The sequence below is a fragment of the Coturnix japonica genome, chromosome 2 (assembly GCF_054131305.1).
Source record: "Coturnix japonica strain WE chromosome 2, WE-NBRP24, whole genome shotgun sequence".
Classification (NCBI taxonomy): Eukaryota; Metazoa; Chordata; class Aves; order Galliformes; family Phasianidae; genus Coturnix; species Coturnix japonica.
This window is the reverse complement of record NC_140664.1, coordinates 139504919-139532593: the sequence shown is the minus strand read 5'-3', so window position 1 is coordinate 139532593 and position 27675 is coordinate 139504919. Positions and strand designations below refer to the sequence as shown.

The 27675-nt window shown below is 56.9% G+C and overlaps 2 protein-coding genes across 2 annotated transcripts in view; both read right to left on the bottom strand.

Moving 5' to 3' along the window:
* The window catches only part of LOC146762215 (putative aarF domain-containing protein kinase 5), a gene marked incomplete at its 3' end in the record, with an annotated part of 34159 nt that extends 9356 nt beyond the window's left edge, over positions 1 to 24803 (bottom strand). Inside the window, exons 1-6 of the mRNA XM_085539275.1 lie at positions 24669 to 24803; positions 20964 to 21095; positions 16153 to 16236; positions 6544 to 6625; positions 2374 to 2452; positions 1216 to 1307 (exon numbers count right to left, since the gene is read on the bottom strand). Of these exons, the coding sequence (XP_085395401.1) occupies positions 1216 to 1307; positions 2374 to 2452; positions 6544 to 6625; positions 16153 to 16236; positions 20964 to 21095; positions 24669 to 24743 (544 nt within the window). The remainder of the gene's footprint in view (positions 1 to 1215; positions 1308 to 2373; positions 2453 to 6543; positions 6626 to 16152; positions 16237 to 20963; positions 21096 to 24668) is intronic.
* Positions 7530 to 14818, bottom strand: LOC146762216 (uncharacterized). The gene is made up of 4 exons (XM_085540899.1): positions 14476 to 14818; positions 10683 to 11106; positions 8274 to 8768; positions 7530 to 7540 (listed from the first exon to the last, which is right to left on the bottom strand). Exons 1-4 carry the CDS (start codon positions 14800 to 14802, stop codon positions 7530 to 7532), a joined length of 1257 nt encoding a protein of 418 aa, XP_085397025.1. The 5' UTR covers positions 14803 to 14818.
* Positions 24804 to 27675: the final 2872 nt, after the last annotated feature.

Below are 27675 nucleotides of genomic sequence, written 5' to 3'. Positions count from 1 at the left end.
CCCCTGTTAATGGGATTATGGCCCCAGGAAATTGGATTATGTTCCCCATAAATGGGATTATGGCCCCCGATAACGAGATTATGGCCCCGATAATGGGATTATGGCCCCAATAATGGGATTATGGCCCCTGATAATGGGATTATGGCCCCCGATAATGGGATTATGGCCCCCGGAAATTGGATTATGTTCCCCATAAATGGGATTATGGCCCCCGATAATGGGATTATGGCCCCCAATAATGGGATTATGGTCCCCGATAATGGGATTATGGCCCCTGATAATGGGATTATGGCCCCCGATAATGGGATTTTGGCCCCCGATAATGGGATTATGGCCCCTGATAATGGGATTATGGTCCCCGATAATGGGATTATGGCCCCAAATAATGGGATTATGTCCCCCGATAACGAGATTATGGCCCCGATAATGGGATTATTGCCCCTGATAATGGGATTATGGCCCCTGTTAATGGGATTATGGCCCCAGGAAATTGGATTATGTTCCCCATAAATGGGATTATGGCCCCCGATAACGAGATTATGGCCCCGATAACGGGATTATGGCCCCAATAATGGGATTATGGCCCCTGATAATGGGATTATGGCCCCCGATAATGGGATTATGGCCCCTGATAATGGGATTATGGCCCCCGGAAATTGGATTATGTTCCCCATAAATGGGATTATGGCCCCCGATAACGAGATTATGGCCCCGATAATGGGATTATGGCCCCCGATAATGGGATTATGGCCCCTGATAATGGGATTATGGCCCCAGGAAATTGGATTATGTTCCCCATAAATGGGATTATGGCCCCCGATAATGGGATTATGGCCCCAATAATGGGATTATGACCCCCGATAATTGGATTATGGCCCCTGATAATGGGATTATGGCCCCTGTTAATGGGATTATGGCCCCAGGAAATTGGATTATGTTCCCCATAAATGGGATTATGGCCCCCGATAATGGGATTATGTCCCTCGATAACGGGATTATGGCCCCAATAATGGGATTATGGCCCCCGATAATTGGATTATGGCCCCTGCTAATTGGATTATGGCCCCTGCTAATGGGATTATGGCCCCTGATAATGGGATTATGTCCCTCGATAACGGGATTTTGGCCCCTGTTAATGGGATTATGGTCCCCGATAATGGGATTATGGCCCCAAATAATGGGATTATGGCCCCCGATAATGGGATTACGTCCCACCTTTGACCCCCAACGTGGCCGAATGCCTCTTCATGCCTTTCTCATCCCGTAGCACCACAGCCCGCCACAGCTGGCACAGCGCGCCACGATCCCTTGGGGTGGGGGGGAGGGAAAAGGGGAGGGGCGTTATGTCCCCATGGGTCACCCCCCGGACCCCCCCCCACCCCCCCTTGCCCCCATGTCCCACCTCTCACTCAGGGTCTCATAGAGTCCATGGTCCAGCAGCACCAACATATCTCCCCCATCTCCCCCCATATCTCCCCCATCTCCCCCCATATCTCCCCCATCTCCCCCCATATCTCCCCCATCTCCCCCCATATCTCCCCCATCTCCCCCCATATCTCCCCCATCTCCCCCCATATCTCCCCCATCTCCCCCATATCTCCCCCATATCCCCCCATATCCCCCCCATCTCCCCCCATATCTCCCCCCATCTCCCCCCATATCCCCCCCATCTCCCCCCATATCTCCCCCCATCTCCCCCCATATCCGCCCCATCTCCCCCCATATACCCCCCATCTCCCCCCATATCTCCCCCATTTCCCCCCATATCTCCCCCATCTTCCCCCATATACCCCCCATTTCCCCCCATATCTCCCCCATCTCCCCCCATATCCGCCCCATCTCCCCCCATATCTCCCCCATCTCCCCCCATATCTCCCCCATCTCCCCCCATATCCCCCCCATCTCCCCCCATATCTCCCCCCATCTCCCCCCATATCCACCCCATCTCCCCCCATATCTCCCCCATTTCCCCCCATATCTCCCCCATCTTCCCCCATATACCCCCCATTTCCCCCCATATACCCCCCATCTCCCCCCATATCCCCCCCATCTCCCCCCATATCTCCCCCATCTCCCCCCATATCTCCCCCATTTCCCCCCATATCTCCCCCATCTCCCCCCATATACCCCCCATCTCCCCCCATATCTCCCCCATCTCCCCCCATATCCGCCCCATCTCCCCCCATATACCCCCCATATCCCCCCATATCTCCCCCCATCTCCCCCCATATCCCCCCCATCTCCCCCCATATCTCCCCCATCTCCCCCCATATCTCCCCCATCTCCCCCCATATCTCTCCCATTTCCCCCCATATCTCCCCCATCTCCCCCCATATCCCCCCCATCTCCCCCCATATTGTCCCCATGTCCCACCTCTCACTCAGGGTCTCATAGAGTCCATGGTCCAGCAGCACCAACTGCGCGGTGCCATCGGGGCCGCGACGCACCAGCACTGGGTTGGGGGGGGGAGATATGGGGGGAGATGGGGGGTCACCATGATAAGGAGAAACCCCAATGACCCCCATATCCCCACCATGTTCATGTGGGGACCCCATAACCCCACATCCCCATGTCCCAATGACCCACCATGTCTCCATGTCCCCATATCCCCATGTCCCCATGTCCATGGAGGGACCCCATAACCCCACACCCCAATATCCCCATGTCCCCATGTCTCCATGGAGGGACCCCATAACCCCACACCCCAATATCCCCATGTCCCCATGTCTCCAAGGAGGGACCCCATAACCCCACACCCCAATATCCCCATGTCCCCCCATAACCCCACACCCCAATATCCCCATGTCCCCCCATAACCCCACACCCCAATATCCCCATGTCTCCATGGAGGGACCCCATAACCCCACACCCCAATATCCCCATGTCCCCCCATAACCCCACACCCCAATATCCCCATGTCCCCCCATAACCCCACACCCCAATATCCCCATGTCTCCAAGGAGGGACCCCATAACCCCACACCCCAATATCCCCATGTCCCCCCATAACCCCACACCCCAATATCCCCATGTCTCCATGGAGGGACCCCATAACCCCACACCCCAATATCCCCATGTCACCATGTCCCCCCATAACCCCACACCCCAATATCCCCATGTCCATGGAGGGACCCCATAACCCCACACCCCAATATCCCCATGTCCCCCCATAACCCCACACCCCAATATCCCCATGTCCCCCCATAACCCCACACCCCAATATCCCCATGTCCCCATGTCTCCATGAGGGGACCCCATAACCCCACACCCCCATGTCCCAATGTCCCCCCATCCCCATCCCCCCCATGTCCCATCTCCCCCCATCCCCATCCCATCCCTACACCCCCCCCAAATCCCCCCTACCCCCAAACCCCCCCATCCCCTCCAACCTTATCCCATCCCATCCCCACAACCCACCCCAAATCCCCCCATCCCCCCCAATCTAACCCCCAAATCCCCCCCCGTCTCCCCCCATCTCCATCCCATTCCCACTCCCCCCCCATGTCCCCCATATCCCCACCATGTCCATGGAGGGACCCCATAACCCCACATCCCCACGTCCCTACGTCCCCCCCATCCCCACCCCACAACCCCCCCAAATCCCCCCCATCCCCCACTTTCCCACCCCCATCCCCACCCCCAAATCCCCCCCCATCCCATTCCCACGCCCCCCCACATCCCCCCATTCCCACCCCCATCTCCCCCCCATAGTGTCCCCATAATGGCCCCATAATGACCCCATAGTGTCCCCATAATGTCCCTATAATGGCCCCATAGTGTCCCCATCATCTCCCCCCCATCCCATCCCCACATCCCCCCCAGCCTCCCCAAATCCCCCCATCTCCTCCATCCCCATCCCATGACATCCCCCCCCCCAAATTCCCCCTATCCCCCTCATCCCCATCCCCAAATCCCCCCCATCCCATCCCCACAACCCCCCACAATCCTCCCCATTCCCACCCCCAAATCCCCCCCATTTCCCCCCCATCCCAACAACCCCCCCCTCTCCCCCTTCTTCCCTACCCCCCATCCCCCCCCCAACCTCCCACCCCCCCCCATATCTCCCCATATCCCCCCCCATCCCCTCCACATCCCCCATCCCACCCCATATCTCTCCATATCCCCCCTCCCACTCCCCATATCCACCCCCTATATCTCCCCATATCCACCCCCATATCTCCCCACATCCCATCCCCATCCCCCCCCACATCCCCCTATATCCCACCCCCATCCCCCCAGCCCCATACAGTCCCGTACTGCCCCATACAGCCCCATATTGACCCCATACAGCCCCATATGGCCCCATATAGGCCCATACAGCCCCATACAGTCCCATACAGTCCCATACTGCCCCATATAGCCCCATATTGACCCCATACAGCCCCATATGGCCCCATATTGACCCCATACAGCCCCATATGGCCCCATATAGGCCCATACTGACCCCATACAGCCCCATATTGACCCCATATCTCTCCATATCCCCCCTCCCACTCCCCATATCCACCCCCATATCTCCCCACATCCCATCCCCATCCCCCCCCACATCCCCCTATATCCCACCCCCATCCCCACAACATCCCTTCCCCCCTATATCTCCCCATATCCCACCCCCCATCCCCCCCACAACCTCACTCATCCCCCCCCCCCACATCCCCAACCCCCCCCATCTCCCCACAACCCCCACCCCATATCCCAGCCCCATATCCCCCCCATGGCCATGTGGGGACCCCATAACCCCCATGTCCCAATATCCCCCCCAGCTTCCCCCTCCATATAGTGGGGATATGGGGGGAGAAGATGGGGGGGGACATTGGGACATGGGGGTGTGGGGTTATGGGGTCCCCATCCCCCACCCAAATTGTCCCCCATCCCCACCCCAAATCCCCCCCACAACCCCCAGTTGTATCTCCCCATATCCCACCTCCCATCGCCCCCACAACATCCCATCCCACCCCACATCCCCATTATCCCCCCCATATCTCCCCATATCCCACCCCCTATCCCCCCCCACATCCCCATCCCCCCCGTATCTCCCCATATCCCACCCCCTATTCCCCCCCACATCCCCATCCCCCCCATATCACCCCATATCCCACCCCCTATCCCCCCCCACATCCCCATCCCCCCCATATCTCCCCATATCCCACCTCCCACCCCCCTCCCCACATCCCCATCCCCCCCCACACCCCATATCCCCCCTCCCACTCCCTATATCCCCCCCATATCTCCCCATATCCCACCCCCATCCCCCCATCACCATCCCCCCCCCACATCTCCCCATATCCCACCCCCATCCCCCCTACCGCCCTCCATATCCCCCCATATCCCCATCCCCCCCCCATATCCCACCCCCCACCCCCAACCTCCCTCATCCCTCTACATCCCCAACCCCCCCCATATCTCCCCATATCCCACCCCCCATCTGCCCTACAACCTCCATCCCCCCCCACATCCCCATTATCCCCCCCATATCTCCCCATATCCCACCCCCATCCCACCCACATCCCCATCCCCCCCCATATCCCATCCCCAGCCACCCCATACCTCCCCATATCCCACCCCGCATCGCCCCCATATCCCCATCCCCCCCCATATCTCCCCATATCCCACCCCCATCTGCCCCACAACCTCCCCCATCCCCCCGCACATCCTCAACCCCCCCATCTCCCCATATCTCACCCCCCATCCCCCCCTACACCCCATATCCCCCCCATATCCCCATCGCCCCCCCATATCTCCCCATATCCCACCCCCAGCCCCCCAGTATCTCCCCATATCCCACCCCCATCTGCCCCACAACCTCCCCCATCCCCTCTACCTCCCCATCTCCCACCCCACAATCCCCCCACAACCTCCCATCCCACCCCACTCCCCATATCCCCCCCCATATCACCCCATATCCCACCCCCTATCCCCCCCATATCCCCATCCCCCCCATATCTCCCCGTATCCCACCACCCAGCCCCCCAACATCCCCACCCCATATCCCACCCCCCATGCCCCCCCATACACCCCACATCCCCATCCCCCCCACACCCCATATCCCCCCTCCCACTCCCTATATCCCCCTCCATATCTCCCCATATCCCACCCCCATCCCCCCCACATCCCCATCCCCCCATATCCCACCCCCATCCCCCCCACAACCTCCAATCCCCCCCATATCTCCCCATATCCCACCCCCCAACCCCCCAGCTCCCCATCCCCCCCCATATCTCCCCATATCCCACCCCCAGCCCCCCAGCCGCCCCATACCTCCCTATATCCCACCCCCCATCGCCCCCACAACATCCCATCCCACCCCACATCCCCATCCCTGCTATCACCCCATATCCCACCCCCATCCTCCCCACAACCTCCAATCCCCCCCATATCTCCCCATATCCCACCCCCAGCCCTCATCCCCCCCATATCCCTACCCCATATCCCATCATCCCCCCCACAACCCCCTCCAACCCCATATCTCCCCATATCCCACCCCCACCACCCAAACCCCATATCCCACCCCCCATATCCCACCCCATATCCCCCCCCCCCTCACCATTCCCTGGATGTGGGTCAGCGTGGATGAAGCCGGTGTAGAAGATTTGCTCTGCAAACACCCGGATCAACTTCCCAGCTACCTGCAGGGATGGGACAGCACGGCCCCATAGTGGCCCCATAGAGACCCCATAGCGGCCCCATAGAGACTCCATAGTGGCCCCATAGTGGCCCCATAGAGACCCCATAGCGGCCCCATAGAGAACCCATAATAGCCCCATAGAGGCCCCATAGTGGCCCCATAGAGACCCCATAGTGGCCCCATAGAGACCCCATAGTGGCCCCATAATGGCCCCATAGAGACTCCATAGTGGCCCCATAGAGACCCCATAGAGACCCCATAGTGGCCCCATAGAGACCCTATAGTGGCCCCATAGAGACCCCATAGTGGCCACATAGTGGCCCCATAGAGACCCCATAGTGGCCCCATAGAGACCCCATAGTGGCCCCATAGAGACCCCATAATGGCCCTATAGAGACTCCATAGTGGCCCCATAGTGGCCCCATAGAGACCCCATAGAGACCCCATAGTGGCCCCATAGAGACCCTATAGTGGCCCCATAGAGACCCCATAGTGGCCCAATAGAGACCCCATAGTGGCCCCATAATGGCCCTATAGAGACTCCATAGTGGCCCCATAGTGGCCCCATAGAGACCCCATAGAGACCCCATAGTGGCCCCATAGAGACCCTATAGTGGCCCCATAGAGACCCCATAGTGGCCCAATAGAGACCCCATAGTGGCCCAATAGAGACCCCATAGTGGCCCCATAATGGCCCTATAGAGACTCCATAGTGGCCCCATAGTGGCCCCATAGAGACCCCATAGAGACCCCATAGTGGCCCCATAGAGAACCCATAATAGCCCCATAGAGGCCCCATAGTGGCCCCATAGAGACCCCATAGTGTCCCCATAATGGCCCTATAATGTCCCTATAATAACCCCATAGTGGCCCCATAGAGACCCCATAATGGCCCCATAATGTCCCTATAATGTCCCTATAATGGCCCCATAGTGTCCCCATAGAGACCCCATAATGGCCCCATAGTGTCCCCATAGTGTCCCCATTGAGTCCCCTCAATGTCCCAATAATGACCCCATAGTGTCCACATAATGACACCATAGTGTCCCCATAATGCCCCCATAGTGTCCCCATAATGTCCCCATAGTGTCCCCATAGTGTCCCCATAGTGTCCCCATAATGACCCCATAATGACCCCATAGTGTCCCCATAATGTCCCCATAATGTCCCCATAATGTCCCCATAGTGACCCCATAGTGTCCCCATAATGGCCCCATAGTGTCCCCATAATGTCCCCATAATGACCCCACAATGTCCCCATAGTGACCCCATAGTGTCCCCATAACGTCCCCATAACGTCCCCATAACGTCCCCATAATGTCCCCATACAATCCCCATACAGCCCCATAAAGCCCATACAGTCCCATACAGCCCCATATTGACCCCATACAGCCCCATATGGCCCCATACAGCCCCATACAATCCCTATACAGTCCCATACAGCCCCATACTGACCCCATACAGCCCCATATTGACCCCATACAGCCCCATACTGACCCCATACAGCCCCATACTGACCCCATACAGCCCCATATGGCCCCATACAGCCCCATATTGACCCCATACAGCCCCATATTGACCCCATACAGCCCCATACCGACCCCATACAGCCCCATATGGTCCCATACAGCCCCATACTGACCCCATACAGCCCCATATTGACCCCATACAGCCCCATATTGACCCCATACAGCCCCATACTGACCCCATACAGCCCCATACTGACCCCATACAGCCCCATATTGACCCCATACAGCCCCATACTGACCCCATACAGCCCCATATTGACCCCATACAGCCCCATATTGACCCCATACAGCCCCATACTGACCCCATACAGCCCCATACTGACCCCATACAGCCCCATATTGACCCCATACAGCCCCATACTGACCCCATACAGCCCCATATTGACCCCATACAGCCCCATACTGACCCCATACAGCCCCATATGGTCCCATACAGCCCCATACTGACCCCATACAGCCCCATATTGACCCCATACAGCCCCATATTGACCCCATACAGCCCCATACTGACCCCATACAGCCCCATACTGACCCCATACAGCCCCATATTGACCCCATACAGCCCCATACTGACCCCATACAGCCCCATATTGACCCCATACAGCCCCATACTGACCCCATACAGCCCCATATGGTCCCATACAGCCCCATATTGACCCCATACAGCCCCATACTGACCCCATACAGCCCCATATGGTCCCATACAGCCCCATACTGACCCCATACAGCCCCATATTGACCCCATACAGCCCCATACTGACCCCATACAGCCCCATATGGCCCCATACAGCCCCATACTGACCCCATACAGCCCCATATGGCCCCATACAGCCCCATACTGACCCCATACAGCCCCATACTGACCCCATACAGCCCCATATGGTCCCATACAGCCCCATACTGACCCCATACAGCCCCATACTGACCCCATACAGCCCCATATTGACCCATACAGCCCCATATTGACCCCATACAGCCCCATACTGACCCCATACAGCCCCATATGGTCCCATACAGCCCCATACTGACCCCATACAGCCCCATACTGACCCCATACAGCCCCATATGGCCCCATACAGCCCCATATTGACCCCATACAGCCCCATCCTGACCCCATACAGCCCCATACTGACCCCATACAGCCCCATACTGACCCCATACAGCCCCATACGGCCCCATACAGCCCTATATTGACCCCATACAGCCCCATATGGCCCCATACAGCCGATACAGCCCCATACTGACCCCATACAGCCCGATATTGACCCCATACAGCCCCATACTGACCCCATACAGCCCCATATGGCCCCATACAGCCCCATACTGACCCCATACAGCCCCATACTGACCCCATACAGCCCCATATTGACCCATACAGCCCCATATTGACCCCATACAGCCCCATACTGACCCCATACAGCCCCATATGGTCCCATACAGCCCCATACTGACCCCATACAGCCCCATACTGACCCCATACAGCCCCATATGGCCCCATACAGCCCCATATTGACCCCATACAGCCCCATATTGACCCCATACAGCCCCATACTGACCCCATACAGCCCCATACTGACCCCATACAGCCCCATATTGACCCCATACAGCCCCATATGGCCCCATACAGCCCATACGGCCCCATACTGACCCCATACAGCCCCATACTGACCCCATACAGCCCCATATGGCCCCATACAGCCCCATACTGACCCCATACAGCCCCATACTGACCCCATACAGCCCCATATGGTCCCATACAGCCCCATACTGACCCCATACAGCCCCATACTGACCCCATACAGCCCCATACTGACCCCATACAGCCCCATACTGACCCCATACAGCCCCATACTGACCCCATACAGCCCCATATTGACCCATACAGCCCCATATTGACCCCATACAGCCCCATACTGACCCCATACAGCCCCATACTGACCCCATACAGCCCCATACTGACCCCATACAGCCCCATACTGACCCCATACAGCCCCATACTGACCCCATACAGCCCCATATGGCCCCATACAGCCCCATATTGACCCCATACAGCCCCATACTGACCCCATACAGCCCCATACTGACCCCATACAGCCCCATACTGACCCCATACAGCCCCATATGGCCCCATACAGCCCCATATTGACCCCATACAGCCCCATACTGACCCCATACAGCCCCATACTGACCCCATACAGCCCCATATTGACCCCATACAGCCCCATACGGCCCCATACAGCCCATACAGCCCCATACTGACCCCATACAGCCCCATATGGCCCCATACAGCCCCATACTGACCCCATACAGCCCCATATTGACCCCATACAGCCCCATACTGACCCCATACAGCCCCATATGGCCCCATACAGCCCCATATTGACCCCATACAGCCCCATACTGACCCCATACAGCCCCATACTGACCCCATACAGCCCCATACTGACCCCATACAGCCCCATATTGACCCCATACAGCCCCATACTGACCCCATACAGCCCCATACTGACCCCATACAGCCCCATACGGTCCCATACAGCCCCATATTGACCCCATACAGCCCCATATTGACCCCATACAGCCCCATATTGACCCCATACAGCCCCATACTGACCCCATACAGCCCCATACTGACCCCATACAGCCCCATACTGACCCCATACAGCCCCATACTGACCCCATACAGCCCCATATTGACCCCATACAGCCCCATACTGACCCCATACAGCCCCATATTGACCCCATACAGCCCCATACTGACCCCATACAGCCCCATACTGACCCCATACAGCCCCATATTGACCCCATACAGCCCCATACTGACCCCATACAGCCCCATACTGACCCCATACAGCCCCATACTGACCCCATACAGCCCCATATTGACCCCATACAGCCCCATACTGACCCCATACAGCCCCATACTGACCCCATACAGCCCCATACGGTCCCATACAGCCCCATATTGACCCCATACAGCCCCATATTGACCCCATACAGCCCCATATTGACCCCATACAGCCCCATATTGACCCCATACAGCCCCATATTGACCCCATACAGCCCCATATTGACCCCATACAGCCCCATATTGACCCCATACAGCCCCATACTGACCCCATACAGCCCCATACTGACCCCATACAGCCCCATATGGTCCCATACAGCCCCATACTGACCCCATACAGCCCCATACTGACCCCATACAGCCCCATATTGACCCCATACAGCCCCATACTGACCCCATACAGCCCCATACTGACCCCATACAGCCCCATATTGACCCATACAGCCCCATATTGACCCCATACAGCCCCATACTGACCCCATACAGCCCCATACTGACCCCATACAGCCCCATATTGACCCCATACAGCCCCATACTGACCCCATACAGCCCCATACTGACCCCATACAGCCCCATACTGACCCCATACAGCCCCATACTGACCCCATACAGCCCCATACTGACCCCATACAGCCCCATATGGCCCCATACAGCCCCATATTGACCCCATACAGCCCCATATTGACCCCATACAGCCCCATACTGACCCCATACAGCCCCATACTGACCCCATACAGCCCCATACTGACCCCATACAGCCCCATATTGACCCCATACAGCCCCATACTGACCCCATACAGCCCCATACTGACCCCATACAGCCCCATATTGACCCATACAGCCCCATATTGACCCCATACAGCCCCATACTGACCCCATACAGCCCCATATGGCCCCATACAGCCCCATATTGACCCATACAGCCCCATATTGACCCATACAGCCCCATATTGACCCCATACAGCCCCATACTGACCCCATACAGCCCCATACTGACCCCATACAGCCCCATATGGTCCCATACAGCCCCATACTGACCCCATACAGACCCATACTGACCCCATACAGCCCCATATGGCCCCATACAGCCCCATATTGACCCCATACAGCCCCATATTGACCCCATACAGCCCCATACTGACCCCATACAGCCCCATACTGACCCCATACAGCCCCATATGGCCCCATACAGCCCCATATTGACCCCATACAGCCCCATATTGACCCCATACAGCCCCATACTGACCCCATACAGCCCCATACTGACCCCATACAGCCCCATACGGCCCCATACAGCCCCATATTGACCCCATACAGCCCCATATGGCCCCATACTGCCCATACAGCCCCATACTGACCCCATACAGCCCCATATTGACCCCATACAGCCCCATACTGACCCCATACAGCCCCATATGGCCCCATACAGCCCCATACTGACCCCATACAGCCCCATACTGACCCCATACAGCCCCATATTGACCCCATACAGTCCCATACAGCCCCATACAGCCCCATATTGACCCCATACAGTCCCATACTGACCCCATACAGCCCCATATTGACCCCATACAGCCCCATACTGACCCCATACAGCCCCATACTGACCCCATACAGCCCCATATGGTCCCATACAGCCCCATACTGACCCCATACAGCCCCATACTGACCCCATACAGCCCCATACTGACCCCATACAGCCCCATATGGTCCCATACAGCCCCATACTGACCCCATACAGCCCCATACTGACCCCATACAGCCCCATATTGACCCCATAGAGCCCCATACTGACCCCATACAGCCCCATACTGACCCCATACAGCCCCATATTGACCCATACAGCCCCATATTGACCCCATACAGCCCCATACTGACCCCATACAGCCCCATACTGACCCCATACAGCCCCATATTGACCCCATACAGCCCCATACTGACCCCATACAGCCCCATATTGACCCCATACAGCCCCATACTGACCCCATACAGCCCCATACTGACCCCATACAGCCCCATACTGACCCCATACAGCCCCATATGGCCCCATACAGCCCCATATTGACCCCATACAGCCCCATACTGACCCCATACAGCCCCATACTGACCCCATACAGCCCCATACTGACCCCATACAGCCCCATATGGCCCCATACAGCCCCATATTGACCCCATACAGCCCCATATTGACCCCATACAGCCCCATACTGACCCCATACAGCCCCATACTGACCCCATACAGCCCCATACGGCCCCATACAGCCCCATATTGACCCCATACAGCCCCATATGGCCCCATACAGCCCATACAGCCCCATACTGACCCCATACAGCCCCATATTGACCCCATACAGCCCCATACTGACCCCATACAGCCCCATATGGCCCCATACAGCCCCATACTGACCCCATACAGCCCCATACTGACCCCATACAGCCCCATATTGACCCCATACAGCCCCATATTGACCCATACAGCCCCATATTGACCCCATACAGCCCCATACTGACCCCATACAGCCCCATATGGCCCCATACAGCCCCATATTGACCCATACAGCCCCATATTGACCCATACAGCCCCATATTGACCCCATACAGCCCCATACTGACCCCATACAGCCCCATACTGACCCCATACAGCCCCATATGGTCCCATACAGCCCCATACTGACCCCATACAGCCCCATACTGACCCCATACAGCCCCATATGGCCCCATACAGCCCCATATTGACCCCATACAGCCCCATATTGACCCCATACAGCCCCATACTGACCCCATACAGCCCCATACTGACCCCATACAGCCCCATATGGCCCCATACAGCCCCATATTGACCCCATACAGCCCCATATTGACCCCATACAGCCCCATACTGACCCCATACAGCCCCATACTGACCCCATACAGCCCCATACGGCCCCATACAGCCCCATATTGACCCCATACAGCCCCATATGGCCCCATACAGCCCATACAGCCCCATACTGACCCCATACAGCCCCATATTGACCCCATACAGCCCCATACTGACCCCATACAGCCCCATATGGCCCCATACAGCCCCATACTGACCCCATACAGCCCCATACTGACCCCATACAGCCCCATATTGACCCCATACAGTCCCATACAGCCCCATACAGCCCCATATTGACCCCATACAGTCCCATACTGACCCCATACAGCCCCATATTGACCCCATACAGCCCCATACTGACCCCATACAGCCCCATATGGCCCCATACAGCCCCATATTGACCCCATACAGCCCCATACTGACCCCATACAGCCCCATACTGACCCCATACAGCCCCATATTGACCCCATACAGTCCCATACAGCCCCATACAGCCCCATATTGACCCCATACAGCCCCATACTGACCCCATACAGCCCCATATGACCCCATACAGCCCCATATGTTCCCATACAGCCCCATACTGACCCCATACAGCCCCATACGGTCCCATACAGCCCCATACTGACCCCATACAGCCCCATACTGACCCCATACAGCCCCATATTGACCCCATACAGCCCCATACTGACCCCATACAGCCCCATATTGACCCCATACAGCCCCATACTGACCCCATACAGCCCCATACTGACCCCATACAGCCCCATATTGACCCCATACAGCCCCATACTGACCCCATACAGCCCCATACTGACCCCATACAGCCCCATACTGACCCCATACAGCCCCATATTGACCCCATACAGCCCCATACTGACCCCATACAGCCCCATACTGACCCCATACAGCCCCATATTGACCCCATACAGTCCCATACAGCCCCATACAGCCCCATATTGACCCCATACAGCCCCATACTGACCCCATACAGCCCCATATGACCCCATACAGCCCCATATGTTCCCATACAGCCCCATACTGACCCCATACAGCCCCATACGGTCCCATACAGCCCCATACTGACCCCATACAGCCCCATGCTGACCCCATACAGCCCCATACTGACCCCATACAGCCCCATATTGACCCCATACAGCCCCATATTGACCCCATACAGCCCCATATGGTCCCATACAGCCCCATATTGACCCCATACAGCCCCATATTGACCCCATACAGCCCCATATTGACCCCATACAGCCCCATACTGACCCCATACAGCCCCATATTGACCCCATACAGCCCCATACTGACCCCATACAGCCCCATACTGACCCCATACAGCCCCATATTGACCCCATACAGCCCCATACTGACCCCATACAGCCCCATATGGCCCCATACAGCCCTATATAGCCCCATATGGTCCCATACAGCCCCATACTGACCCCATACAGCCCCATACTGACCCCATACAGCCCCATATGGCCCCATACAGCCCCATACTGACCCCATACAGCCCCATACGGTCCCATACAGCCCCATACTGACCCCATACAGCCCCATATGGTCCCATACAGCCCCATATTGACCCCATACAGCCCCATACTGACCCCATACAGCCCCATATGGCCCCATACAGCCCCATACTGACCCCATACAGCCCCATACTGACCCCATACAGCCCCATACGGCCCCATACAGCCCCATATTGACCCCATACAGCCCCATATGGCCCCATACAGCCCCATACTGACCCCATACAGCCCCATACAGCCCATACAGCCCCATACTGACCCCATACAGCCCCATATTGACCCCATACAGCCCCATACTGACCCCATACAGCCCCATATGGCCCCATACAGCCCCATACTGACCCCATACAGCCCCATACTGACCCCATACAGCCCCATATTGACCCCATACAGCCCCATATTGACCCCATACAGCCCCATATGTTCCCATACAGCCCCATACTGACCCCATACAGCCCCATATTGACCCCATACAGCCCCATATGTTCCCATACAGCCCCATATTGACCCCATACAGCCCCATACATTCCCATACAGCCCCATACTGACCCCATACAGCCCCATATTGACCCCATACAGCCCCATATGTTCCCATACAGCCCCATATTGACCCCATACAGCCCCATACTGACCCCATACAGCCCCATACTGACCCCATACAGCCCCATATGTTCCCATACAGCCCCATACTGACCCCATACAGCCCCATACATTCCCATACAGCCCCATAAGTTCCCATACACTCACATCCGCTGGCTGTAGTCCCTGCTGTCGGATCCCCTCCAAGTTGGTGATTTTGCAGCCCTCGCAGAAGTCGGCGGTCAGCACCCGCTGCACAATGGGGTCAGTGGGGTCAATAGGGACAATGGGGACATTGGGGACAATGGGGTCAATGGGGTCAATGGGGTCAATGGGGACAGTGGGGTCAATGGGGACAATGGGGACATTGGGGTCAATGGGGACATTGGGGACAATGGGGACAATGGGAACAATGGGGTCAATGGGGACAATGGGGACAGTGGGGTCAATATGGACAATGGGGACAATGGGGACAATGGGGACAATGGGGACAATGGGGTCAATAGGGACAATGGGGTCAATGGGGATAATGGGGACAATGGGGACAATGGGGTCAATAGGGACAATGGGGACAATGTGGACATTGGGGTCAATAGGGACAATGGGGTCAATGGGGTCAATGGGGTCAATGGGGACAATGGGGACAGTGGGGTCAATAGGGACAATGGGGCAATGGGGATAATGGGGACAATGGGGTCAATAGGGACAATGGGGCAATGGGGACAATGGGGACAATGGGGTCAATGGGGACAATGGGGATAATGGGGACAATGGGGTCAATGGGGACAATGGGGATAATGGGGTCAATGGGGACAATGGGGTCAATGGGGTCAATGGGGACAATGGGGTCAATAGGGACAATGGGGGCAATGGGGATAATGGGGACAATGGGGTCAATAGGGACAATGGGGCAATGGGGACAATGGGGACAATGGGGTCAATAGGGACAATGGGGTCAATGGGGACAATGGGGACAATGGGGTAAATGGGGACATTGGGGGCAATGGGGACATTGGGGTCAATGGGGTCAATGGGGTCAATGGGGACAATGGGGACAATGGGGTCAATAGGGACAATGGGGTCAATGGGGACAATGGGGTCAATGGGGACAATGGGGACAATGGGGACAATGGGGACAATGGGGTCAATGGGGACAATGGGGACAATGGGGACATTGGGGTCAATGGGGTCAATGGGGACAAGGGGGACAATGGGGACAATGGGGTCAATGGGGTCAATGGGGACAAGGGGGTCAATGGGGACAATGGGGTCAATGGGGTCAATGGGGACAATGGGGTCAATAGGGACAATGGGGGCAATGGGGATAATGGGGACAATGGGGTCAATAGGGACAATGGGGCAATGGGGACAATGGGGACAATGGGGTAAATGGGGACATTGGGGGCAATGGGGACATTGGGGTCAATGGGGTCAATGGGGTCAATGGGGACAATGGGGACAATGGGGTCAATAGGGACAATGGGGTCAATGGGGACAATGGGGTCAATGGGGACAATGGGGACAATGGGGACAATGGGGACAATGGGGTCAATGGGGACAATGGGGACAATGGGGACATTGGGGTCAATGGGGTCAATGGGGACAAGGGGGACAATGGGGACAATGGGGTCAATGGGGTCAATGGGGACAAGGGGGACAATGGGGACAATGGGGTCAATGGGGACATTGGGGACATTGGGGTCAATGGGGACAATGGGGTCAATGGGGTCAATGGGGACAATGGGGACAAGGGGGGAGCCCCCATAGCACCCATTGCCCCCCATTACACCCATAGCTCCCATCACCCCATTACCCCATTAACCCCATTACCCCCCATAACCCTATTACCCCCAATCACCCCATTACCCCCATTACCCCATTAGCCCCCATTACCCCCCATCATCCCCCATTACCCCCCATCACCCCATTACCCCCATCACCCCATTACCCCCATTTACCCCATAACCCCATTACCCCCCCTCGTCCCATTACCCCCATCACCCCATTACCCCCCATTACCCCCCATCACCCCCCATTACCCCCCATCACCCCATTACCCCCATCACCCCATTACCCCATTACCCCCCATAGCCCCCCATAGCACCCCATTACCCCCCATCATCCCATAGCCCCCCATCACCCCATAGCCCCCCATTACCCCATTACCCATCACCCCATTACCCCCATCACCCCATTACCCCCATTACCCCATTACCCCCCATTACCCCCATTACCCCATTACCCCCCATCACCCCATAGCCCCCCATTACCCCATCAGCCCATTACCCCATAGCCCCCCATTACCCCCCATCACCCCATAGCCCCCCATTACCCCATCACCCCATTACCCCCATTACCCCATTACCCCATATCCCCCCATAGCCCCCCATTACCCCATTACACCCCATTACACCCCATTACCCCCCATTACCCCCATTACCCCCCATCACCCCATAGCCCCCCATTACCCCATAGCCCCCCATAACCCCATCACCCCATAGCCCCCCATTACCCCATCACCCCATTACCCCATAGCCCCCCATAGCCCCCCATTTACCCCCCACTACCCCATAGCCCCCCATAACCCCATAGCCCCCCATTACCCCATTACCCCCCATTACCCCATAGCCCCCCATTACCCCATTACCCCATAGCCCCCCATAGCCCATTACCCCCCATCACCCCATAGCCCCCCATTACCCCATCACCCCATTACCCCATAGCCCCCCATAGCCCCCCATCACCCCATCACCCCATTACCCCATAGCCCCCCATAGCCTCCCATTACCCCCCACTACCCCATAGCCCCCCATAGCCCATTACCCCCCATTACCCCCCATAGCCCCCCATTACCCTATCACCCCATTACCCCATAGCCCCCCATAGCCTCCCATTACCCCCCACTACCCCATAGCCCCCCATAACCCCATAGCCCCCCATTACCCCATAGCCCCCCATTACCCCATCACCCCATTACCCCATAGCCCCCCATAGCCCCCCATAGCCCCCCATTACCCCATCACCCCATTACCCCATAGACCCCATCACCCCATCACTCCATTACCCCATATCCCCCCATAGCCCCCCATTACCCCCCATTACCCCCCATCACCTCATAGCCCCCCATAGCCCCCCATAACCCCATTACCCCCCATTACCCCATATCCCCCCATAGCCCCCAATTACCCCATTACCCCCCATCACCCCATTACCCCCATTACCCCATTACCCCATAGCCCCCCATAGCCCCCCATTACCGCATTACCCCCCATAGCCCCCCATTACCCCATCACCCCATTACCCCATAGCCCCCCATAGCCCCCCATCACCCCATCACCCCATTACCCCATATCCCCCCATAGCCCCCCATTACCCCCCATTACCCCCCATCACCCCATAGCCCCCCATAACCCCCATAACCCCCATTACCCCCATAGCCCCCCATAGCCCCCATTACCCCCATAGCCCCATAGCCCCCCATAGCCCCCCATAACCCCCATTACCCCCATAGCCCCCCATAGCCCCCCATTACCCCCCATTACCCTCCATCACCCCAAAGCCCCACATAACCCCCCATAACCCCATTACCCCCCATTACCCCATATCCCCCCATAGCCCCCCATAACCCCATTACCCCCCATTACCCCATATCCCCCCATAGCCCCCCATTACCCCATTACCCCCATAGCCCCCCATAGCCCCCCATTACCCCCCATTACCCCCCATCACCTCATAGCCCTCCATAGCCCCCCTTAACCCCATTACCCTCCATTACCCCATATCCCCCCATAGCCCCCAATTACCCCATTACCCCCCATCACCCCATTACCCCCATTACCCCATTACCCCATAGCCCCCCATAGCCCCCCATTACCGCATTACCCCCCATAGCCCCCCATTACCCCATCACCCCATTACCCCATAGCCCCCCATAGCCCCCCATCACCCCCTCACCCCATAGCCCCCCATAGCCCCCCATAGCCCCCCATCACCCCATCACCCCATTACCCCATATCCCCCCATAGCCCCCCATTACCCCCATAGCCCCATAGCCCCCCATAGCCCCCCATAACCCCCATTACCCCCATAGCCCCCCATAGCCCCCCATTACCCCCCATTACCCTCCATCACCCCATAGCCCCCCATAGCCCCCCATAACCCCATTACCCCCCATCACCCCATTACCCCATAGCCCCCCATAGCCCCCCATTACCCCATCACCCCATTACCCCATAGCCCCCCATCACCCCATCACTCCATTACCCCATATCCCCCCATAGCCCCCCATTACCCCCCATTACCCCCCATCACCTCATAGCCCCCCATAGCCCCCCATAACCCCATTACCCCCCATTACCCCATATCCCCCCATAGCCCCCAATTACCCCATTACCCCCCATCACCCCATTACCCCCATTACCCCATTACCCCATAGCCCCCCATAGCCCCCCATTACCGCATTACCCCCCATAGCCCCCCATTACCCCATCACCCCATTACCCCATAGCCCCCCATAGCCCCCCATTACCCCCCATTACCCTCCATCACCCCATAGCCCCCCATAGCCCCCCATAACCCCATTACCCCCCATTACCCCCCATTACCCCATATCCCCCCATAGCCCCCCATTACCCCCCATTACCCCCCATCACCCCATATCCCCCCATAGCCCCCCATAACCCCATTACCCCCCATTACCCCATAGCCCCCCATAGCCCCCCATTACCCCCCATTACCCCCCATCACCCCATAGCCCCCCATAGCCCCCCATAACCCCATTACCCCCCATCACCCCATAGCCCCCCATAGCCCTCCATAACCCCATCACCCCATTACCCCATATCCCCCCATAGCCCCCCATTACCCCCCATCACCCCATTACCCCCATTACCCCCCATCACCCCATATCCCCCCATAGCCCCCCATAACCCCATTACCCCCCATTACCCCATATCCCCCCATAGCCCCCCATTACCCACCTTACTGCACAGCTCCCAATGGACCCTGGGTACGACGACGAAGTCAAAGCGCTGCAGGTCGCGGGCGCATCGTTCCGAGTTACGACCCTCGTGTTCGAAGTCCAGCTCCTGGATCAGCGTCCCACGGAGATCCTGGGGTAAATGGGGCTCTATGGGGCTGTATGGGGCTGTATGGGGCTGTATGGGACTGTATGGGGCTGTATGGGGCTGTATGGGGCTGTATGGGGCTGTATGGGGCTGTATGGGGCTGTATGGGGCTGTATGGGGCTCTATGGGGCTGTATGGGGCTGTATGGGACTGTATGGGGCTGTATGGGGCTGTATGGGGCTGTATGGGGCCGTATGGGACTGTATGGGGCTGTATGGGGCTGTATGGGACTGTATGGGGCTGTATGGGGCTGTATGGGGCTGTATGGGGCCGTATGGGACTGTATGGGGCTGTATGAGGCTGTATGGGGCTGTATGGGGCTGTATGGGGCTGTATGGGGCTGTATGGGACTGTATGGGGCTGTATGGGGCTGTATGGGGCTGTATGGGACTGTATGGGGCTGTATGGGGCTGTATGGGGCTGTATGGGGCTGTATGGGGCTGTATGGGGCTGTATGGGACTGTATGGGGCTGTATGGGGCTGTATGGGGCTGTATGGGACTGTATGGGGCTGTATGGGGCTGTATGGGGCTGTATGGGGCTGTATGGGGCTGTATGGGACTGTATGGGGCTGTATGGGGATTGTATGGGGCTGTATGGGGCTGTATGGGGCTGTATGGGACTGTATGGGGCTGTATGGGGCTGTATGGGACTGTATGGGGCTGTATGGGGTCAGTATGGGGCTGTATGGGGCTGTATGGGGCCCTAAGGGGCTGTATGGGGTCAATATGGGGCTGTATGGGGCTCTATGGGGTCAATATGGGGCTGTATGGGACTGTATGGGGCTGTATGGGGCTGTACGCAGCTGTATGGAGCAGTATGGAGTTCCACGGAGGTCCTGGGGTAAAAGGGGGACATATGGGGTCAATATGGGGCTGTATGGGGTCAATATGGGGCTCTATGGGGCCGTATAGGACTCTATGGGGCTGTATGGGACTGTATGGGACTATGGGATTGTATGGGGTGTAAAGGGAATGTATGGGGCTGTATGGGGCTGTATGGGGCTGTATGGGACTGTATGGGGCTGTATGGGACTGTATGGGGCTGTATGGGGCTGTATGGGACTGTATGGGACTGTATGGGACTGTATGGGGTCAATATGGGGCTGTATGGGGCTGTATGGGGCCCTATGGGGCTGTATGGGGTCAATATGGGGCTGTATGGGGCCATATGGGGAATGTATGGGGCTGTATGGGACTGTATGGGGAATGTATGGGGCTGTACGCAGCTGTATGGAGCAGTATGGAGTTCCACGGAGGTCCTGGGGTAAAAGGGGGACATATGGGGTCAATATGGGGCTGTATGGGGTCAATATAGGGCTGTATGGGACTCTATGGGGATGTATGGGGCAGTATGGGGCTGTATGGGGCTGTATGGGACGGTATGAGACTGTATGGGGCTATATGGGATAGTACGGGGCTGTTTGGGATAGTACGGGGCTGTATGGGACTCTATGGGGTCAATATGGGGCTGTATGGGACTTTATGGGGGCTGTATTGGGATGTATGGGACTGTATGGGACTGTATGGGGTCAATATGGGGCTGTACCGGACTGTATGGGGTCAATACAGGGCTGTATGGGACTGTATAGGGTCAATATAGGGCTGTATGGGGTCAATATGGGGCTATATTGGACTGTATGGGGCTGTATGGGGCTGTATGGGGCAGTATGGAGCTGTATAGGGACTGTATGGGGCCATATGGGCTCTATGTGGCTGTAAGGGGTCACTATGGGGCCGTATAGACCTGCAGCACCCAGCTGAATGCGAAGCTGGGGTGCATGAACTCTATGGGGCTCTATGGGGCTCTATTTGGCTCTATGGGGCTCTATGGGGCTCTATGGGGCTCTATGGGGCTCTATGGGGTTCTATGGGGCTCTATGGGTCTCTATGGGGCTCTATGGGGCTCTATGGGGCTCTATGGGGCTGTATGGGGCTCTATGGGGCTCTATGGGGCTCTATGGGGCTCTATGGGGCTGTATGGGGCTCTATGGGGCTCTATGGGGTTCTATGGGGCTCTATGGGTCTCTATGGGGCTCTATGGGGCTCTATGGGGCGCTATGGGGCCGTATAGACCTGCAGCACCCAGCTGAATGCGAAGCTGGGGTGCATGAACTCTATGGGGCTCTATGGGGCTGTATAGGGCTGTATGGGCTCTATGGGGCCGTATGGGGCTGTATGGCCCTATATTGCCCACCTGCAGCACCCAGCTGAATGCGAAGCTGGGGTGCATGAACTCTATGGGGCTCTATGGGGCTCTATGGGGCTGTATGGGGCTGTATGGGGCTGTATGGGGCTGTATGGGGTCAGTATGGGGCTGTATGGGGCTGTATGGGGCTGTATGGGGTCACTATGGGGCTGTATGGGGCTCTATGGGACTGTATGGGCTCTATGGGGCTGTATAGGACTGTATGGGGCTCTATAGGGTCACTATGGGGCTGTATAGACCTGCAGCACCCAGCTGAATGCGAAGCTGGGGTGCATGAACTCTATGGGGCTGTATGGGGCTGTATGGGCTCTATGGGGCCATACGGGGCTCTATGGGGCTCTATGGGTCTCTATGGGGCTCTATGGGGCCGTGCAGACCTGCAGCACCCAGCTGAAGGCGAAGTTGGGGTGCATGAACTCTATGGGGCTCTATGGGGCTGTATGGGCTCTATGGGGCCGTATGGGGCTGTATGGGACTGTATGGGCTCTATGGGGCTGTATAGGACTGTATGGGGCTCTATAGGGTCACTATGGGGCTGTATAGACCTGCAGCACCCAGCTGAATGCGAAGCTGGGGTGCATGAACTCTATGGGGCTCTATGGGGCTCTATGGGGCTGTATGGGGCTGTATGGGCTCTATGGGGCCGTATGGGGCTGTATGGGCTCTATGGGGCTCTATGGGTCTCTATGGGGCTCTATGGGTCTCTATGGGTCTCTATGGGGCTCTATGGGTCTCTATGGGGCTCTATGGGGCTCTATGGGTCTCTATGGGTCTCTATGGGGCTCTATGGGTCTCTATGGGTCTCTATGGGGCTCTATGGGTCTCTATGGGTCTCTATGGGGCTCTATGGGTCTCTATGGGTCTCTATGGGTCTCTATGGGTCTCTATGGGGCTCTATGGGTCTCTATGGGGCTCTATGGGGCGCTATGGGTCTCTATGGGTCTCTATGGGGCTCTATGGGTCTCTATGGGTCTCTATGGGGCTCTATGGGTCTCTATGGGGCTCTATGGGGCGCTATGGGGCTCTATGGGTCTCTATGGGGCTCTATGGGTCTCTATGGGTCTCTATGGGGCTCTATGGGTCTCTATGGGGCTGTATGGGGCTCTATGGGGCTCTATGGGTCTCTATGGGTCTCTATGGGGCTCTATGGGGCGCTATGGGGCCGTACAGACCTGCAGCACCCAGCTGAAGCCGAAGTTGGGGTGCATGAACTCTATGGGTCTCTATGGGGCTGTATGGGGCTCTATGGGGCTCTATGGGTCTCTATGGGTCGCTATGGGGCTGTATGGGGCTCTATGGGGCTCTATGGGGTTCTATGGGGCTCTATGGGTCTCTATGGGGCAGTACTGACCTGCAGCACCCAGCTGAAGCCGAAGTTGGGGTGCATGAACTCGATGATGCGCAGCAGCAGCTCCAGCGTCCGCATGTCGCCAGCAAAACGATCCCGGAGATCAATGTGCTGAACCTATAGATGGGGGGCAGAGACAGCCCCACATGTCACATACAGCCCCACATGTCACATACAGCCCCACATGTCACATACACCCCATGTCACATACACCCCATGTCACATACACCCCATGTCACATACACCCCATGTCACATACACCCCATGTCACATACACCCCATGTCACATACATGTCACATACACCCCATGTCACATACATGTCACATACACCCCATGTCACATACATGTCACATACATGTCACATACACCCCATGTCACATACACCCCATGTCACATACATGTCACATACACCCCATGTCACATACACCCCATGTCACATACATGTCACATACATGTCACATACACCCCATGTCACATACACCCCATGTCACATACACCCCATGTCACATACATGTCACATACATGTCACATACACCCCATGTCACATACACCCCATGTCACATACACCCCCATGTCACATACATGTCACATACACCCCATGTCACATACATGTCACATACACCCCATGTCACATACACCCCATGTCACATACACCCCATGTCACATACACCCCATGTCACATACATGTCACATACACCCCATGTCACATACACCCCATGTCACATACACCCCATGTCACATACATGTCACATACACCCCATGTCACATACACCCCATGTCACATACATGTCACATACACCCCATGTCACATACACCCCATGTCACATACACCCCATGTCACATACATGTCACATACACCCCATGTCACATACATGTCACATACACCCCATGTCACATACATGTCACATACATGTCACATACACCCCATGTCACATACACCCCATGTCACATACACCCCATGTCACATACATGTCACATACACCCCATGTCACATACATGTCACATACACCCCATGTCACATACATGTCACATACATGTCACATACACCCCATGTCACATACACCCCATGTCACATACACCCCATGTCACATACACCCCATGTCACATACACCCCATGTCACATACGTCACATACACCCCATGTCACATACATGTCACATACACCCCATGTCACATACATGTCACATACATGTCACATACACCCCATGTCACATACGTCACATACACCCCATGTCACATACACCCCATGTCACATACACCCCATGTCACATACACCCCATGTCACATACATGTCACATACACCCCATGTCACATACACCCCATGTCACATACACCCCCCATGTCATCCCCCCATGTCACCCCCTACCATGTTAATCCCCCCCCATATCACCCCCCATGTTAACCCCCCCACATGTTAACCCCCCCATGTTAACCCCCCGCTCGTGCCACCCCTCCCATGTCCCCCCCCCCATGTTAACCCCCCCCATGTTAAGCCCCCTCCCCATGTTAACACCGCCCCCCATTTCACCCCCCCCATGTCCCCCCCCATGTTAACCCCCCACTCGTGCCACCCCCCCCATGTCTCCCCCCCCATGTTAACCCCCCTCCCCATGTTAACACCGCCCCCCATATCACCCCCCCCATGTCACCCCCCCCATGTTAACCCCCCACATGTTAACCCCCCCATGTTAATCCCCCCCCCATATCACCCCCCCCATGTCACCCCCCACCCATGTTAACCCACCCCCATGTTAACCCCCCTCCCCATGTTAACACCGCCCCCCATTTCACCCCCCCCCATGTCCCCCCCCCATGTTAACCCCCCCTCCTGCCACCCCCCCCATGTCACCCCCCTCCCCATGTCCCCCCCCCCACTTGTAATCCCCCCAATATCACCTCCCCCCCCATGTCCCCCCCCCATGTCACCTACCAACCCCCCTGTCCCCCCCCCCCACTGTCACCCCCCTTCTACCCATATAATCCCCCCATTCTCCCCCATTCTCCCCCTATTGCCCCCCAATCTCCCCCCATATCCCCCCAATGTCCCCCCTTACTCCCCATATGATCCCCTATTCATACCCCCCATTATCCCCCATTCACCCCATATTTATCTCCAATCCCATCCTATCCCCCCATATCACCCCCATATCCCCCATATCTCCCCCATATCTCCCCATATCCCCTCCATATCCCCCCATATCCCCATATCCCCCCCATATCCCCCCATATCCCAATATCTCCCCCCATATCCCCCATATCCCCCTATATCCCCCCATATCCCCCTATATCACCCCATATCCCCCTATATCACCCCATATCATCCAATATTACCCTATACCCACCCTATATCCCCCCATATCCCCCCATATCCCCCCCTATATCCCCCCATATCCCCCCATATCATCCCATATTACCCTATACACACCCTATGTCCCCCCATATCCCCCCATATCACCCCTATATCCCCCCATATCCCCATATCTCCCCCCATATCCCCCCATATCTCCCCCCATATCCCCCCATATCTCCCCCCATATCCCCCATATCCCCCCATATCCCCCATATCCTCACATATCCCCCATATCCTCCCATATCCCCCCATATCCCCCCATATCTCCCCATATCCCCCCATATCACCCCCATATCCCCCCATATCTCCTCCATATCCCCCATATCCCCCTATATCCCCCATATCTCCCCCCATATCTCCCCATATCCCCTCCATATCCCCCCATATCCCCTATATCCCCCCCCATATCCCCCCATATCCCCCATATCCCCCCATATCCCCAATATCTCCCCCCATATCCCCCATATCCCCTATATCCCCCCATATCCCCCTATATCACCCCATATCCCCCTATATCACCCCATATCATCCAATATTACCCTATACCCACCCTATATCCCCCCATATCCCCCCATATCCTCCCCTATATCCCCCCATATCCCCCCATATCATCCCATATTACCCTATACCCACCCTATATCCCCCCATATCCCTCCATAT

What these genes read in the sequence shown, in the direction of transcription:
- LOC146762216 (XM_085540899.1), bottom strand. Translation starts at nt 14,802, where the DNA reads ATGGGACTGTATGGGGTCAATATGGGGCTGTATGGGGTCAGTATGGGG. An exon ending in GGGTCAGTATGGGGCTGTAT is followed by an intron (nt 11,107 to 14,475) that starts GGGACCGTATGG and finishes TATGGGGCTGTA; the next exon opens with TGGGACCGTATGGGGCTGTA. An exon ending in CAATATGGGGCTGTATGGGA is followed by an intron (nt 8,769 to 10,682) that starts CCGTATGGGGCT and finishes GGCTGTATGGGG; the next exon opens with TCAGTATGGGGCTGTATGGG.